The 16,525-nt window shown below is 48.8% G+C and overlaps 1 protein-coding gene and 1 pseudogene across 3 annotated transcripts; one reads left to right on the plus strand and one right to left on the minus strand.

Annotated features, from left to right (window-relative positions):
- Positions 1-22: 22 nt before the first annotated feature.
- On the minus strand, positions 23-7,978 carry TNFSF12 (TNF superfamily member 12). Of its 2 annotated transcripts, none has more exons than XM_082679716.1 (7): positions 7,748-7,978; positions 7,540-7,587; positions 6,888-6,960; positions 6,165-6,218; positions 6,045-6,080; positions 948-1,072; positions 23-782 (listed from the first exon to the last, which is right to left on the minus strand). In XM_082679716.1, the coding sequence occupies exons 1-7, from the start codon at positions 7,904-7,906 to the stop codon at positions 531-533; spliced, it is 747 nt and encodes a 248-aa protein (XP_082535842.1). In that variant the 5' UTR covers positions 7,907-7,978; the 3' UTR covers positions 23-530. The 2 variants fall into 2 exon arrangements, with proteins under 2 accessions (XP_082535842.1, XP_082535841.1); XM_082679715.1 differs by having other exon boundaries at positions 7,540-7,590.
- Positions 7,979-14,977: 6,999 nt separating this feature from the next.
- LOC309837637 (eukaryotic translation initiation factor 3 subunit E-like) lies at positions 14,978-16,118 on the plus strand (annotated as a pseudogene). Its single transcript has one exon. The product of its transcript is annotated as a eukaryotic translation initiation factor 3 subunit E-like (transcript).
- Positions 16,119-16,525: the final 407 nt, after the last annotated feature.

The following is a 16,525-nucleotide window of genomic DNA, read 5'->3' on the forward strand; positions in this document are numbered from 1 at the left end:
AGGCCCAATAAAGAGAGCGACCATGACTTATTCTCTTTAATATCCACTTATCAACATTTTGTCACAATAATAATAAAAATAATATCTGTTTTTAAAATCCACAGGGAATTATCAGGGGAGGAATTATGTCTTGGTCTCTTACCCCTCACATTCGGGAACTCCTGGCCTAGTCCCAGTCTCTCTGGCATCCAGCCCCTCTTAGTGCCTGAAGAGGGGTATTCAGGACCCATCATCACCCAGAGTACAGTAAACACAGTGTCCTTGGGGGCTGCGGCCAGGGTGGGGAGTCAGGAGATAAATGGGGGTTTGGGAGCTAGTGAGGTGGAGAGCTGGAGGTGCGGGGAGCTGTCAGAGACGAGGGGACTATTTCTGTGGCATGGCCGTCTCTTGAGTGTGCCCTGGCAGCCTACAGAGGGAGAGGCAGTTCTGGGGGAGGAGCCGCTCAGGGTGGGCAGAGGGGACTGGGGTGCTCAGAGAGCTGCCGTGGGGAGCCAGCGGCCTTGGCAAACCATCGGGAGACCAGGGCCCCCTCAGTGAACTTGGAAGAGTCCAAAGTAGGTGAGGAAGGGGGCAGCCTTGAGATGGGCCCAGGGGAGGGTGCGGATCCGCAGGGAGGACCCTGGCCGCAGGGGCAACAGCCCGGACACCTGGCAGAGACGGAGCTGGGGCCCGAGGGAACTGGCCGCTGTGGCCGAGAACTCCTCCAGGCAGCGCAGGGCCAGCGTGTCATCCACCAGCAGGTCCAGCTTCAGGTAGACAGCCTTCCCCTCATCAAAGTGCACCTGGGGGGGGTGCGGGGGGCGGAGTCCAGGCCTCTGCTTGCCCTGGGCTCCGGTCCAGCCCAGACCCCAAGCTCCTCCTCCCCCACCTTTAACTTGCCCCCACCCCTTAAGCCCAGCCCTTCTCCCTCAGTTCCTGCTCTACCCGTGGAGCCAGGTGGGGCTTACCTGACAGTACAGGTAGTACAGCCCAGCCCGGGTGACCATAAATTGCCCGCTCTGGTGGTCATAGCGCAGTGGGTTGGAGCTGTTGATTTTGGCCTCTTCCCAGCCACTCACCGTCCCGTCCACACCTGAATGTGGATGTTCAGAGACAGGGGGAAATCCCTTTATAGAACTTTCTCACACTTCCCAGCCACTGAGTTTATAAACATTTGGGCCTACCTTACCCAGAAGATATCTAGAGGGCCCAGGGCAAGGGAGGCGCCAGGGCCTAGGGAGCTGGGAGTGTAATAGGAAGTTCGGTGAAGAAACCCAACGTATATGACCAGAACCAAACAGGGCAAGTTGTCACTAGCCACTTCTGGGGAGAAGAGGAGGATTGAAGAAGCATGGGGGCTTTTATAGTTTGTGTCTGTATTGTTTGCTCTTCTACTTGGAGAATGTATCGATGCATTACTTGAATCATACATTACTTAGATTATTAAAATTAAAAATAAGAGAAAAGGAAAATATGGGAAAAAAAGCTAAAAAGAGGGGAAAAAAGAAAAAAAATTAAAAATAATAAAATGGTACCCAAATGTCCATCCATTGATGAATGGATAAGGAAAATTGTGTTAAGTCCATACAATGAGATATGATTCAGCCATAAAATGAAATGCAATAATGGGACTTCCCTGGCGGTCCAGTGGTTAAGACTCTGCACTTCCACTTCAGGGGTTGCGGGTTCGATCCTTGGCTGGGGAACTAAGATCCCACAAGCCACGCGCTGGGGCCAAGGGGGAAAAAAAAAAAAAAAGAAATGGAATACTAATACATACTACAATATGGAGGAAGCTTGAAAACATTATGCTAAGTGAAAGAAGCCAGTCACAAAGGATCACGTATTATATGATTTCTATGAAATGTCCAAGTAAGCAAATATATACAGAAAGTAGATTAGTGGTTGCTTAGGGCTCGGGGGATCACGGAAATATGGGGTGGCGGGTAAAGGGTACAGGGTTTCTTTTTGAGGTAATGAAAACTCTCTAAAATTACCGTAGTGACAATCTCACAACTCTGTGAATATACTAAAAACTTAATTGTACACTTTAAACAGGGGAATTATATAGAATGTGAATTATATCTCAATAAAGCTGTTACCAAAAAAAAAAAAAAGTCTAGAATGAGGGTAATTGCAAATTGTAAAGAAGATAAATAATCAAATGACAGAGCAGGGTCTCAAGTGGCTTCCCAGGTCCTCTATGGGCTGCCTCTGTTTACCTCTCCCATCTAATCTCACACATTCCTCCAAGTCACAAGACTCTAGCCACTCCGGCCCATGTTCTGTTCCTGCAGCGCACCAAGCTCATTGTTTCCACAGGGCTTTTACTGCTCTTCCCTCCCCACAGGATTCCTCCCCTGCCTGGCCCCTTCTGTCAGACTGATCCCTCTGAGAGACCTCCCCAGTCCTCCCAGCCTGAAATAGCTCGTCTCCGATATCTCTCCTCCACTCACCCCGTTTCTCTCACAGCAGTCACCAAGGAGGGAAATCATTTTATTTCCTTCTGTGATAGTTTGGGGTCTGACTCCCCCAGGGGACAGAGGTATTGGTCTTGTTACTGCACCCCAGCTCCTGGGGCTGGGCCTGCCTTGAGTGGGCACCAAACACACACTGGTGAGAAGATAGAGGCAAGGAGGCGGCCGTGGCAACAGCTCTCTCTTGTTTGGGTCCATGGGCCACTCTCCAGGGCTTCACTGGCTTCATCTCAGTAGCCCGGCCAGCTTCCTTCCCCAGCAGCCCCACCCTCTGCCTGCCCCGGTGCGCTGTCCTTGCTGCTTTCTCAAGGAGAACATAATGCTCGCTGGGCATTTTCATCCCCACCTAGGGGTTCCCTTGGCGTTTATTTTGCAGTCTCCAACCTGAGCCTCCAGCCCTGCCCTTTCCTGCCCCTCCTGACACTGCTACCTGCCTGCCATCAGAATAGCCCCTGGCACCTCACACTCACCTACATCAAAACTGAGCCTGAAAAACAAAAAAAAACAAACAAAAAAACCCCAAAAACTGAGCCTGGTCCTCCCCTGTCCCAAATGTGCTTGACTGTCTGCATCCCACATTGGGTTCCTGGTTCTACCTCTTACCAGGTACCCAAGCCACTCTCTCCTTTACCAGTTTCATTCACTGATCACCAGTTTCTAGCAATTCTGCCACCTAAACGGCTCTGTCTCCCTCCCTGGTCTGGCCCCTGCCACTTCTCACTGGGACTCTTCCCAGCCTGCTTCCTCTTTGGACTCCCTGTTTCCAGTCTTGCCTGGTCCAGTTTACTGGCTAGCGACACAGAGCCACAGAGTGACGTTTCTAAAATGCAGATGCGAGCCTGCCTCTCTTGTTTTGACCTCAGGATAACTTCCAGATTCCATTTGTGACCTGGCTCCATATTCTTCTCTGGCCTCACCCCATGTTGCTCTTCTAGTTCTGTCTCGTCAGCCACAAGGCGCTGCCCCGGTCCCCCAGCCTCGTCATACTCTTGGCAGACTCGGGGCTTTTGCACAAGTGGCCCCTGCCCCCCCTGTCCATCTCACACTCACACTTCTAGGCCCACACCTTCCTGGGGAAGGAGTCCCTTACCCCATTGTAAAGTGGTCTCCTCTGTGCCGCCACGCGCCTCTGGCTACTTTCTTTATTGTTGTTGTTGTATCACATTGTAATTTACAAATTTATATGCTTGTCTCTTCTCCTGGACAGCAATTCCTTGTAAAGAGGTCTGGGTATTATTCACTGTGGGCACCTAGCCGGGTCCTTACAAACAGTGGGATCTCAGGGCGTGTGTGTTGAGTCAACGAATGAATGAATGTCTGGGTAACCGCTGAAATAAATGGTCCATACAGAAAAAAGGAAGGTCGGCCTGGGGCAGGAAGAGTAGGGCGAGAGAAGGAGAGAGGGCATTCCTGGCTAGGGAACCAGTTTGAGCTGGTTGTGGCTAAGGGCATGGTGTGTCTGGGACCGTGGTGTCACTCAGTTTCACAATCACAACTCATTCCTTACTGCATGGCAGTTGTCCTTCTTTCCCCCACTATGCTTGCTTTAGCATCATTTCTCTTGCCGCTGTCTCCCTCGTTCTCCAGAGGACCTAGAAGTCATCAGCTAAGGGCTCCCCCACGTCCTGCCACCGAAACCACAAACCAACCTGTTCTCATGTTTGCCATTGAGCCTCTTATGGTGATGGGATGATGTGTCCCTCTCTTTCTTCTGGAACCCACCCCCTCCCACATTCTTGATGTTGCCCTGCAGGTTCCCCCACCCATGCACCAGCAGTTGCCTCTCACACAGTGTCTGGAACACAAGCACACACTAGCTGGGTTCAAATCCTGGCTCCACCTCTTAGTATCATCATGATCCGGACAAGTTACATCACCTCTATCTGTAAAATGGAGATGATTGGATTATCTTCCTTTCAGGACTGTTTCAAGGATTAGATGAGATTAAACACTGAATAAGTATTAGCTAAGACTCACGCAGTATTGTTTACCACTAAAAAGACCAAACTTTTCCTTGATTCACATCCTCCTCTACCTCCTGGCCCATTTCTCTGCTCCTGTCACAGAGAAACTTCTGGAAAGGGTTGTCACTGTCTCCGATTCCTAGTTCCCATTTTCTCTTAACCTAATCCATGCTGGCTTCCATCCTGACCACACCACTGACACCGCCCTTGACAAGGTCACCAGTTGACTTTTAATGTTACCAAACCCAGCGGTCATTTGTCTGTTCTCATCTCATGTGACTGGTCATCTGCATTCAACACAGACAGCCACATCCTCCTTCTTAAAACCGTGTCCCCCCCGAGACTCCAGGACACCATCCTCCCTGGGTTTCTTCCCCTCTCTCTGGCTGCTTCTCAGTCTCTGCTGGGTTCTCCTCCTCTGCTCCACTTGTAAAGGTCCAAGAGCCTCAGGGCTTCACTTGTGGAGCCCATCTTTCCCCTAGGTGTCTCATCCAGACCTATAGCTTTAAATACCCCCATCTGGTGAGGACTCCTGACCCTATACATCCTGCCCAGGATGTGTACTCTACCGTGTGCAGTGACCTATTTGTGAAACTCACTTGTTTATTATTATATATCCACTTAGTTATTATTAGATCTCAAATTCAATTATTAATTTACACACCTCGCAACCTATTTCCTCCCTGGTTAACCCCCATTTTAATAAATGGCAACATTATTCTCAAAGATGCCCAAGTTAAAAACCTAGAAGTCATTTCTGATTCCCTCCCTCCCTTATCCTTCTCATCCCCACAGCAAACCCGATCTTCAAGCCACACGCTGAATCCATCTACTTCTCTCCATCTCTGCTGCTAGACCCCTAGACTAAGCCACTCTCATGTCTTGCCTCCTGACCTCTCACATGGAAGAGCATTCCAGGTGAGAGAACAGGATGTGCAAAGTCCAGACGAGGCACGCTGATGGGGAGGGGGTGTCAGCCCAACAAATGTGGAGAAGGCATAAGGGTGTGTCAGGAAAATAGGTTGAGACCAGACCAGGGAGAGGCTGCAATCCAAGCAGAAAAGCAACAGAATAATGGAAGGCGGGCTTCAGGGGGGCTTAGCTTAGCAACACAGGTGGGACAGAGTAGGGGCGGGGAAAGTCTAGAATGGGGAAGGGACTGGAGAATGAGTTTGAGGTTCCGAGGTCATGGCGCTGAGGTGGGGAGTGGGGTAGGGATGGAAAAGAAGAGCAGAGACTGGAAACATTTGGAGAAAAATGATCAGAGCAAGAAGACTCTTGGTATATGGAGGGGAAAGAAGAGGAAAAAAAAAATCAAAGATGCTTCTTGGAGACAAGCGAGGGCTAAAGGAGAAGCTGGGCTGGTGGTGTGGTGGGGGGAATCTGCCTGTGCTCTGGGAGGGGAAGGGGCCTCCCCCAGGGTCCTATGTCTGAGTCACGGAGAAAGTTCAGGTTCGGGAGCTGAGAGAAGCGAGCCCTAAGCACTTTCCTGAACTGGCTTCTGGGGTTCTGAGGCTGAAGGCGGGGATGAGGGTGGGAAGTCAAGGTTTTGGGGGGGCCCTTGTCTAGAAGGCCAGTGCTATGGAGGTCAGGGAAGAGCTCAGAGGTGGGGATGGGGTCTCACCCGCCTGCGCTCCGTCCTGTCCCGGTTGTGGGTGAACTGTAAGACACAGGAAAGGGTTGGTGAGCCCTGCCCTGCCCCTCTGCCACCCATTCTCCCTGGGCATGGCTCACGGTCACCCACCTTCATAGTGGGCTGCAATCGCTCTGCGCGCCCGTGGTTTCCGGCCTTTAGGTGCTGAGAATCAAAGAAAGACAGATGGGCAAAGCAGTCCCCACGTCTAGAGGGGCCAGGAGCTGCTCTCTCAGCCCCATCCCCCTCAAAACCCTGGCATCCTAATTCTCATCCAGACTCCTGGCCTCAGAACCTCAGGCCTTATCTTCCTCCATAGGTAGAGCCGCTGATAATTTATTATCCAAACTGGGATGCTTCTGAGAGCAATAGGGGTGTTATTAATCATCGCCCTGAGCCAACAGGTGTAAGCCAGGACAGCCCCCTGCAAACCTGGATACGTGGTCACACGGTCACCCCAGTCATAAGTCTCTTTGCTTCTTGGGCTTCAGGCCTCTGACTCCCCCACCTCATCTTCATCAGGACCCCAGGGGTTCTCCTAATTCCTGGCCATCCCGCCTTCATATCTGGGGTAGGGTCTGAAGCGAGAAGCAGGTCTATGCCATGGAAGGAGCTTCAGAGGGAGGGTCAGAATTCTAGGTTCGAGTTTCCATGACTCTGAACCCCCCCTTTACTCTCAGTGCCTCAGTTTCTCTATCCGTAAATGAGGATAATGGGTTTTGCTCTGCCTGCTTCACGGGGCTGTTATGATGAACAAAAGCAATAATGAGTCCAGAAGCCACCACAGACCAGCTGCTATTATTATTCCTGAGGTTGGGATAAAGGGCTGCTCACCGCTCCTGCGAGGCCGAACCAGTTTCAGGAAAGGCAAGGCATCCTGGCGCTCCTCTGTCTGGGGATTCAGGTCCTAGGGACGTTAAGGGCAGGGCTAGACCCGGATCTTGCCAGGGACTCCCAGAGACATAAACTGAGACCGACAGGGGGCCCGTCACGAGAGGCCCCAGCCAGCAAGAGGCACAGAAGTCTTAGGGAGGGACCGAGCCTCCCAGCCAAGAGTGGCCAGGGCCACGAGGAGGCAAGTTCCAGGGTCAGGCCGCAGCCCTCGCCCCCCTTCCCACAACCAGCCACATCCCCCTATTCTGCTCCGCCCAACCAGCCATTGGTACATTGCACACACGCCCACACCCAGTCAGCATGCACAGTGGGTACACGCACCACACACACAGCCAGCATCCCTCTCCCACGCAGACTCCCACACACTCCCACTTCCACCACGGCCACTAAACGCTTCGTACTCGGCTGACACAAGCGCGGCACAAACCCCTCACACACAGTTGTCACCCTCTCTCTCACGTACCCATGCCCCACGGCGCGGCTGGTGCACACCCCCGCACACGGCTGGCACAACCGGGGCACACCCTGCATCCTCAGCCGGCACACACTTCCCATGCCCAGCAGCCCGAGGCCAGCACCCACCCCCACTCACCAGCGGGTCGGGGTCCTCCTCTGCCACCAGCTCCCCCTGGGAAGGCTCCTGCTGGGAAGGAGGCAGCGTCACCCTGTCCTTCTCCACCTGACATCTCACCCTCCACCCATCTTCCTGGCCCCCTGCCCTCGGCCCACCCGGCCCCATCAGCTGCTCGGCAGAGTCCGCTCCTGATCTGCCCAGGGAGGGGTGTGCAGGCGGGCCTCACCTGGGCAGACAGCGATGCCCGGCTCCCCAGGCTGACCACGGCCAGCAGGAGGCCAAGGCAGGCCAGCGCCAGGCCCAGGCCCAGCACGAGCGGGGCCAGCAGGGCGGTGCCCGGCTCCCCCCGGCGCCCCCTCCGCCTCTGGCTCCGACGGGCGGCCATGGGGGCGGGGGGCTGTGCCTGCCTCACCGCCCCCCCATCCCGGGACCCGAGGGATCGGGGGAGGGGGAGCCGGCGGGCGGATCGGGCTGGAGAGAGGGAGGGGCCAGGGAAACGGGGCGGGAGGGGGTGTGTGTGTGATGAGGACAGGAAGCCGGACACTGTGTGAGATTAAACTCCGAGCCCGGCCGAGAGCAGTGCACGGAGCGGGACGCGCGCCGCTCCGCGTGCAGACCACAGAGCGAGTCCCGGCCGGGGGCACGCACCGCCCGGGCGTGGAAAAGCGGGGCAGTGTTTGTGTGAGTGCGCAGCGGGCGAGATGGGGTGTGCGGCTGAGCGCCCTCCACGCGGCCGGCCGGCGGGAGAGAAGCAGCGAGGGCTGAAAGAAGCAGAAACTCCACTCGGGCTGTGTACGGGTGGCCGGGGCGACACCACTGCAGCTCCTGCAGGTCTAGTCCTGCCCAAGCGAGATTGCTAATTTAGGCCTCCAGACCAAGGTAACTAGGCAATCCCTCAGTCAACACGGTTAGAGGCCAAGGCGCATTTGGATTTTAGCAGCTGCACCGAAAGACGATTCTTTCCTGTAAGTGACGGAAAGAGCCTGAGGGTATCCATTAGCGCGGGTTGGGTTTTCACTTCTTTTAGCAAATCAGTTGGTAGTTGATTTAAACCCCGGGGTTATGCAGCTGGGGAGAGCAAGCTTCTAGACCTGTGTGCCAGAAACATCGCCCCCCAACCCCGCCAAGTGTGTTCCCCAAATGCACTTCTCTGGAAACACAGAAGCCACTTAAACAAATAATAGGGCTAACCTGAGCTCAAGTGGAGCTACAAGAACTTTAAATTTAACGTGGCGCAAAGCCACGTTAGCAAAACCAAAACGTAATACCTAACCTAATTGCAGTTACAGCCTCTCCCAGGAGTTGAGTTTTCAACCAATCAGTCTGGAATTTCCTGATCCACACTAGTGAGGTAGTTTCCAAAAGACTCCTGCCCTTCCTGGCCCCTGAGGGAAGGGGACCTAGCCTGAAACAATCCTTTCTTTTCTTTTGCTAATAAATGCTTTGTCCCTATAAAAGACCCCTTTGGTTCAACTCCTCAGAGGCCTTTCTGCTTGTTAAATGGGATGCTGCCCGATTCATGAATGTTGAATAAAGCCAATTAGACCTTCAAATTTACTCAGTTGAATTTCGTAAAAGCTGGACCCTTTTTGCCACGAAAACACTTTTGTAAACAGTAAGACCCTCCAAAGTTCATTTAAACTATGCAGTGTTCACCTCTGCATATTTGCAAAGAGAAGTACTGGATTAGAAAAAAACTCTGTTGCAAAAGTCATAGTTAAACAACAAGGTAAAGCAGTGGTTCTGAACAAGGTAAGGATGTGGAGACCCTTCCGCCTTCCCCCTCTGCTCAGTCCTGCCCGCTCCCCCGCTGCCCTCCTGACTTGGTTTCTCTTCCGTTATGGAACCTTTCTGAACCACCTTCCTGCTTCAGGGTCTCAACACCAGTTATTCCCCTTACCTGGAACACTCAAACCACCCTCACCCCCGGCTCAAGTCACTTCAAAGAGAGTTTTCTAGATCATTTTTTAAAATTAGGTTCCCAACTTCCCCCGTTCTCTATTCTTTATTTCCTTCTTAGTTATTTTGTAATGATCTGTTTGGCTACTATCTCCCCAACTACATTGTAAAATACAAATTACATATTTCCTGGTTTATCTGCTTATCGTCTATCTCTAGAATGTAAACTCTATGAGGACATCGGTCACTACTGTGCTCCCAGCACTTTGTCAAATGCTGGCTCCCCGGATATCACGAGAGCAACCTCGTGATATCTTTTTGACAAGATAAAGATATCTCTTTATTGACAAGATAAAGCCAGGTTTATTGCTTACCCCTTGACAGTCTGACAACACTTCACAGGGAGATGAGTAAGGCCATGACATTTATTGAGACTCTGAAATCTCATTTAAAGGGGGAGAGTCTGGGCTTCCCTGGTGGCGCAGTGGTTGGGAGTCCACCTGCCGATGCAGGGGACGCGGGTTCGTGCCCCGGTCTGGGAAGATCCCACATGCCGCGGAGCGGCTGGGCCCACGAGCCATGGCCGCTGAGCCTGCGCTCCGCAATGGGAGAGGCCACAACAGTGAGAGGCCCGCGTACCGCAAAAAAAAAGGGGGGAGAGTCTTTCCATGATGGGGTAGGAGCGGGGGTTGATTAGGGTTGGGGAAGGGTCATGGCGTAATAGTTTAGAATGAACACAGAATAATGAGGATTTTGAGGTGAGGGGTTCAAACAGTCTTAGGGTGCAAACTGTCAGCAATAAATAAGCAATAAAGTTAATTTGCAATATTCATCTTTCTGGGCAAGTCTCTTGGAAAAACGTTATGCCAATGAAGGCAGTGGAATAGTCATGTTAATATCAATGTTAAGGGACTTCCCTGGTAGCACAGTGGTTAAGAATCCACCTGCCAATGCAGGGGACATGGGTTTGAGTCCTGATCCAGGAAGATCCCACATGCCACGGAGCAACCAAGCCCGTGCACCATAACTACTAAGCCTGTGCTCTAGAGCCCGTGTGCCACAACTACTGAAGCCTGCACACCTAGAGCCCATGCTCTGCAACAAGAGAAGCGATCGCAATGAGAAGCCCGAGCACCACAATGAAGAATAGCCCCCGCTCGCAGCAACTAGAGAAAGCCCGTGCGCAGCAACGAAGACCCAACGCAGCCAAAAAAAAAAAAAAAAAAAATCAATGTTGGGACTTCCCTGGTGGCACAGTTGTTAAGAATCTGCCTGCCAATGCAGGGGACACGGGTTCGAGCCCTAGTCTGGGAAGATCCCACATGCCACAGAGCAACTAAGCCCGTGCGCCACAACTACTGAGCCTGCGCCCTAGAGCCCGCGAGACACAACTACTGACCCCGTGTGCTACAGCTACTGAAGCCCGCGTGCCTGGAGCCCATGCTCCGCAACAAAGAGAAGCCACCGCAATGAGAAGCCCGCACACCACAAGGAAGGGTAGCCCCCGCTCGCCGCAACTAGAGAAAGCCTGCGTGCAGCAACAAAGACCTCACGCAGCCAAAAATAAATAATTAAAAATTTTTTTTAATCAATATTAAGCTGAATGAGTACCCCTGGTTTCAGTTCTCAACCTACATAATAGATGCTTAATAAACATTTGTTGGTTGATTGAACTGAAAGCCCCAAGGGGACAGGACCGACATATGTCTTCTTCTCCTGTTTGTACTTGGTGACTAGCGAAGTATCAGGCAAACAGGGAGCACTCAATAAATATTTAATAAATGAATGAATGGCCAGATCTTTATTGGGGATTCTAGTGGTTCACATTTAATACAGGGAGAAGGAAGAAGCCCAGGAGGCTTTTGTGGAAAGCCCAGAAGGAATTCTGGTCATTTTCAGGATTTATATCACTTAATGACACTGATTTAAATTTAATTTTACTTCAAACTTGTGACTTTCCTTTTTCCCTTGAAGCAAGGTTTTCTCTGTCTTTATTCTGTGCTTAATAGGTGTGATTAGGGTTTTCTGGGTGCATACAAATGAGATGAAGAAAGGGATGACAGAGTGGAAAGGGATTATTGGGCAAGAGTTGGAAAAAGTCAAGGACAGAATAGCAAGATGCAAACTGGTACCAGACACCATTGTCTGAGCGGGTGAGGAACTGAAGAGAATCTGAGGAGCTTGTGTGCACTCCTGAGGGTGGCTGGCTCTTCCCACCAGGCCTCGAGCTGAGGAAGGTCTTGGTTTTGTCAGCCACGGGGATATGTCCCTGCACAAGCCCCCTTCCTTCAGGTGACCAGAGAGACCTCCATCTGGAAAAGCCTGACCCACATAAAGGCAATGCTTGTGTTTTCTTGAAGCAATTCGGTTTCCTTCCTCAGTTTACCCACTCTCTCCTCAGCTCTGAGGCCAGAGCCCTGAGATGAACGTGCGAGGCTTGTGTTTAGAGATGACCCTGATATTCATTAAAGAGTTCTTTGATTTTCACTGAGCTTGACGAGTGAGCCATTACCATGGGCCTCTGTCAGTCTGGGTATTGGACGTGTGGAACAATTAGGAAAAAAAACAGGATTTCTGATCCCAGGTCAGGCATACTCCTCATCACCAATCTCCCCTCAGATCCCACTGAAACCAAAGTAGACAGTATCAAAAGGAAAGACAGCCAAGATGGAGGGGGTGTCCAGCCAAGCCTGGCTGCTTAGGCTGCCAAGGAGAGGCCACGGTCTTGGCCAACAGGCAAAGGAAAGTGGGAGAAGGGGGACTGAAAACCCGGAATTGATTGAAGGCCTGGAAGACAGGCCACCAGCATCAGTTATGACTCTACTTCCCTTCCTCACCAGAAGGCATTTTCCCTCAGACAAAATGTCAGACATCTTGTCTCCAAAGAAATGGAATCAATTGTCTGAGGGAAGTTAATGCTTCTGGTATGAATGTTGGAGGTTCAGAATAAGTGTCTCTCATTCTAGCATTTGGGGTGGCCCACTGCCTGACAGTTGACCATCAACCTTCCCTACTCCAATTGAAACCTTTCAGTTGATATGTCCTATTTTGATGCACAAAGAATTTCTAGGCCAAATTTCCACCAGGGAAAAACCTAGAGGAGAAAGAGTATAATTTATATACCAGCAGAGGAAATCCAGGATACCTAGGTAGTTCTTTATTAAATATTACCAAGGATCTCCATGCATATGGGAGAACAAGTAGCATGCAAAGAAAGATCAAAATACGCAAACAAAAAAAACTGACACTGGAGAAAACAGATAATTCCTAGTACAAAGAGGACTATCTAATATACTTGGAGATTCAAGAAGACGAAACATCCATAAAGCAAGAACAGGATGTTGTGTGAGAGAGGAACAATCAGAGAACAAAAATTATTTTGCAGAGACTAAAAATGTGGTTGCAAAAATAAATGTTGAATAGAAGGATTACAACATAGAGTTAAGGAAAAAAATCTCTAAAAATATAGAATAAAAAGAGGAAAAATGGGGGACTTCCCTGGTGGTGCAGTGGTTAAGAATCCACCTGCCAATGCAGGAGACACGGGTTCGAGCCCTGGTCTGGGAAGATCTCGCGTGCCTTGGAGCACCTAAGCCCGTGTACCACAACTACTGAGCCTGTGAGCCACAACTACTGATGCTGTGTGCCACAACTACTGAAGCCTGCGCACCTAGAGCCCGTGCTCTGCAACGAAGAGAAGCTATTGCAATGAGAAGACCACGCACCGCAACGAAGAGTAGCCCCTGCTCGCAGCAACTAGAGAAACCCCACGCACAGCAACAAAGACCCAACGCAGCCAAAAATATAAATAAATAAATTTATAAAAAAAAAAGAAAAGAGGAAAAATGGAAATCAGGGAGAAAAGATAGCAAACACAGAGGACCAATCCAGAAGGATCATACAGTTATTAGGAACCCCAGAAAATAATAAATGAAGGAATTGGAGGGAAGGAAACTATCTTAGAAAAAAATAAGAGATAATTTCCAGAAAAAGTCATGTCTTCATTCTGAAAGGGTTTACTGTATGCTCAAGATGATGAATGAAAAATTATCCATATCTAGATACTTCCTCATGAAATTTCAGAACGTCAGGAATAAAGGGAAGATGTTAAAAGTTTCTAAAGAGAAAAACTATTCCTCTCCAAAGGAACAAGAATCAAAATGGCTACAGGCTTTGTGTCAATACCAGTGAATCCTAGAAGACTGAATGGAGACATGCCTGCACAATTTTGAGAGAAAAGCATTTCTACCTAGAATTCTATATATATCTGGTCAAACAGATAAAGACTTGTTCTGACACACAAAGTTGGCCTCCACACACACTTTTCTAGAAAATTGAGGATGTATTCCAGAAAATGTGGTAGCAAACCAGAAAGAAGACAAAATAATATACAGGAAACAGTGGATCTAAGCCCAAAGAACAGGGAATGAAGGATGATGACTTAGGGAGTAATGGGTTCTACCTGGAGGAGGAAGCAAAAATGTGGCTTGAATTGTATAAATGGTATGAACAATAACTCGGGGGAAAAAAAGACATGCTATAGGTAAGGAGTACAAGAAGAAAGAAAAGCCATCAGAATCTCTAGGAAAATTCCAAAACTGAAGAAGAAATTCTTGATTTAAATAATAGGCAAGGGATTTCCCTTGTGGTCCAGTGGGTAAGACTTCACACTCCCAATGCAGGGGGCCCAGGTTCGATCCCTGGTTGGGGAACTAGATCCCACATGCACGCTGCAACGAAGAGTCCGTATGCCCCAGCTAAGAAGTCTGTGGGCCAACTGAAAAGTCCGCATGGCACAAGTGAAATAAAAGATCCCACGTGCCGCAAGGAAGATCCCGCGTGCTGCAACTAAGACCCGGCGCAGCCAAAATAAATAAATAAATAATAGTTTAAATGATAGGCAAGTTCTAATATGACATGATGGTATTTAATTGATATAGTATTAATCAATGACCTTAATGCTTGAAACATTCTCCTGGGTTGTGGATTGAAGAGAAAGTGTAATCCTGGGACTTCCCTGGTGGTCCAATGGTTAAGACCCCGCACTTCTACTGCAGGGGGCGCGGGGGTCCAGCCTGTTGTTTGAGTGTGACCAGTATTCACAAGGCCCTCGTAATGTCAATACTGTTCATTGGATCTTAACCTTTGGAGTCGACATAGAAAAATCAAGATTTGTTTGTGGTTGCAGGAACAATTGTAAATACCCCAAAATCTTGACTTTGTACAATAAATGTGAAACTGAGAAAAGTTTGCATGTGGAAGTGAGGCGAGAAAGAGGAGTTACAAGCTGGCCTCTCTTGCTAGAGATGCTGAGGAAAGTAGATGGAACCAAAATAATTAATATAAAAACAAAAATAATAATGTAAATAGTCATTATTGGGAAGAAGAGAGGGAGAGGGAGGGTAAATGAGTTAAACGCCTCATGTTTTATATTGGAAACTCAACATTCACTAAAATTGATATATAAAGAAATAAAGTACGGGCATTTGAGCTAGGAATTTTGGAAACAATTTCCAAAAGAAATAAAAACAGAAACCATTAAAAGGGGTTGCCTCAAATGCAGTCAACCAGGGATGGTCAGATGCTGTTTGACTACCTGGCAGACAAGCATGGTTTTAGGCAGGAATGTTTAGGTACACTCTACAGATATGCAAAATTCCAGTATGAATGTGGAAATTACTCCGGAGCAGCAGAGTATCTTTACTTCTTTAGAGTGTTGGTTCCAGCAATGGATAGAAATGCTTTGAGTTCACTCTGGGGAAAACTGGCCCTGAAATCTTAGTGCAGAATTGGGATGCAGCCATGGAAGACCACACACCATTAAAAGAGACGATAGATAATAATTCTGTGAGCTCTCCACTTCAGCCTCTTCAGCAGCGGATGTGGCTCATTCATTGGTCTCTGTTTCCTTCAATCACCCTAAAGGGTGTGATAACATTATTGATCTCTTCCTTTAGCAGCCACCGTATCTTAACACAATTCAGACAATGTGTCCACATATTCTCCGCTATTTGACCACAGCAGTCATAACAAACAAAGATGTCTGAAAACGCCGGCAGGTGCTAAAAGATCTGGTCAAAGTTATTCAACAGGAGTCTTACACATATAAAAACCCAATTACAGAGTCTGTTGAATGCTTATATGTTAACTCTGACTTTGATGGGGCTCAGAAAAAGCTAAGGGAATGTGAATCAGTGCTAGTGAATGATTTCTTCTTGGTGGCTTGAGGATTTCATTGAAAATGCCTGTCTCTCCGTATTTGAGACATTTTGTCGCATCCATCAATGAAGCAGCATAAACATGTTGGCAGATAAACTGAACATGACTCCAGAAGAAGCTGAAAGGTGGATTGTAAATTTGATTAGAAATTCAAGACTGGATGCCAAGATTGATTCTAAATTAGGTCATGTGGTTATGGGTAACAGTGCAGTCTCACCCTATCAGCAAGTGATTGAAAAGACCAAAAGCCTCTCATTTAGAAGCCAGATGTTGGCCATGAATATTGAGAAGAAACTCAATCAGAATAGTAGGTCAGAGGCTCCTAACTGGGCAACTCAGGACTCTGGCTTCTACTGAAGAACTGTACAGAAAAAAATGAAAAAACTATAAAAGAAAGATGAAATAATAAAACCATTATACAAAGGTGAAACATTTTAGAAACAATTAACATATCGAGCATAAATTTTGGAGAATTTGAATAAAATTGGCTGTTTCATTTATGCCATTAAAAAAAAAAATGGGGTTGCCTCTAGGTCACAGGAGGGTGTTGGGTGGAACAGGATGGGAAGGGGTGAGGCACTGTTGTTTTTCACCATAATCTCCTCTGTTCTACTTGATTCGTTATCAAATGAATGCAGCATTTCAATTTGTAAAAGGAAAAAAAAATTGCAAAGCAGGAAGCCTTGCTGAGGAGGGAAAGTCATTATGCGCCTCTGCCAGGCCTGTGATCACACCTGCTAGTGGAAAAAAACAGGGATTGGACCCTTGGAGACAGCAGATCATCCTCAGAGTCTTTAACTTTGGCTTGAAAAATTAATTCAATGCACTTAACCTTTTTGTTCTTGGTTTGCGGCCAAAATTAAAATTAACTTGCATTTTTTTGGAC

The sequence above is a fragment of the Grampus griseus genome (genome assembly GCF_964374135.1).
Source record: "Grampus griseus genome assembly, chromosome: 20".
Classification (NCBI taxonomy): domain Eukaryota; kingdom Metazoa; phylum Chordata; class Mammalia; order Artiodactyla; family Delphinidae; genus Grampus; species Grampus griseus.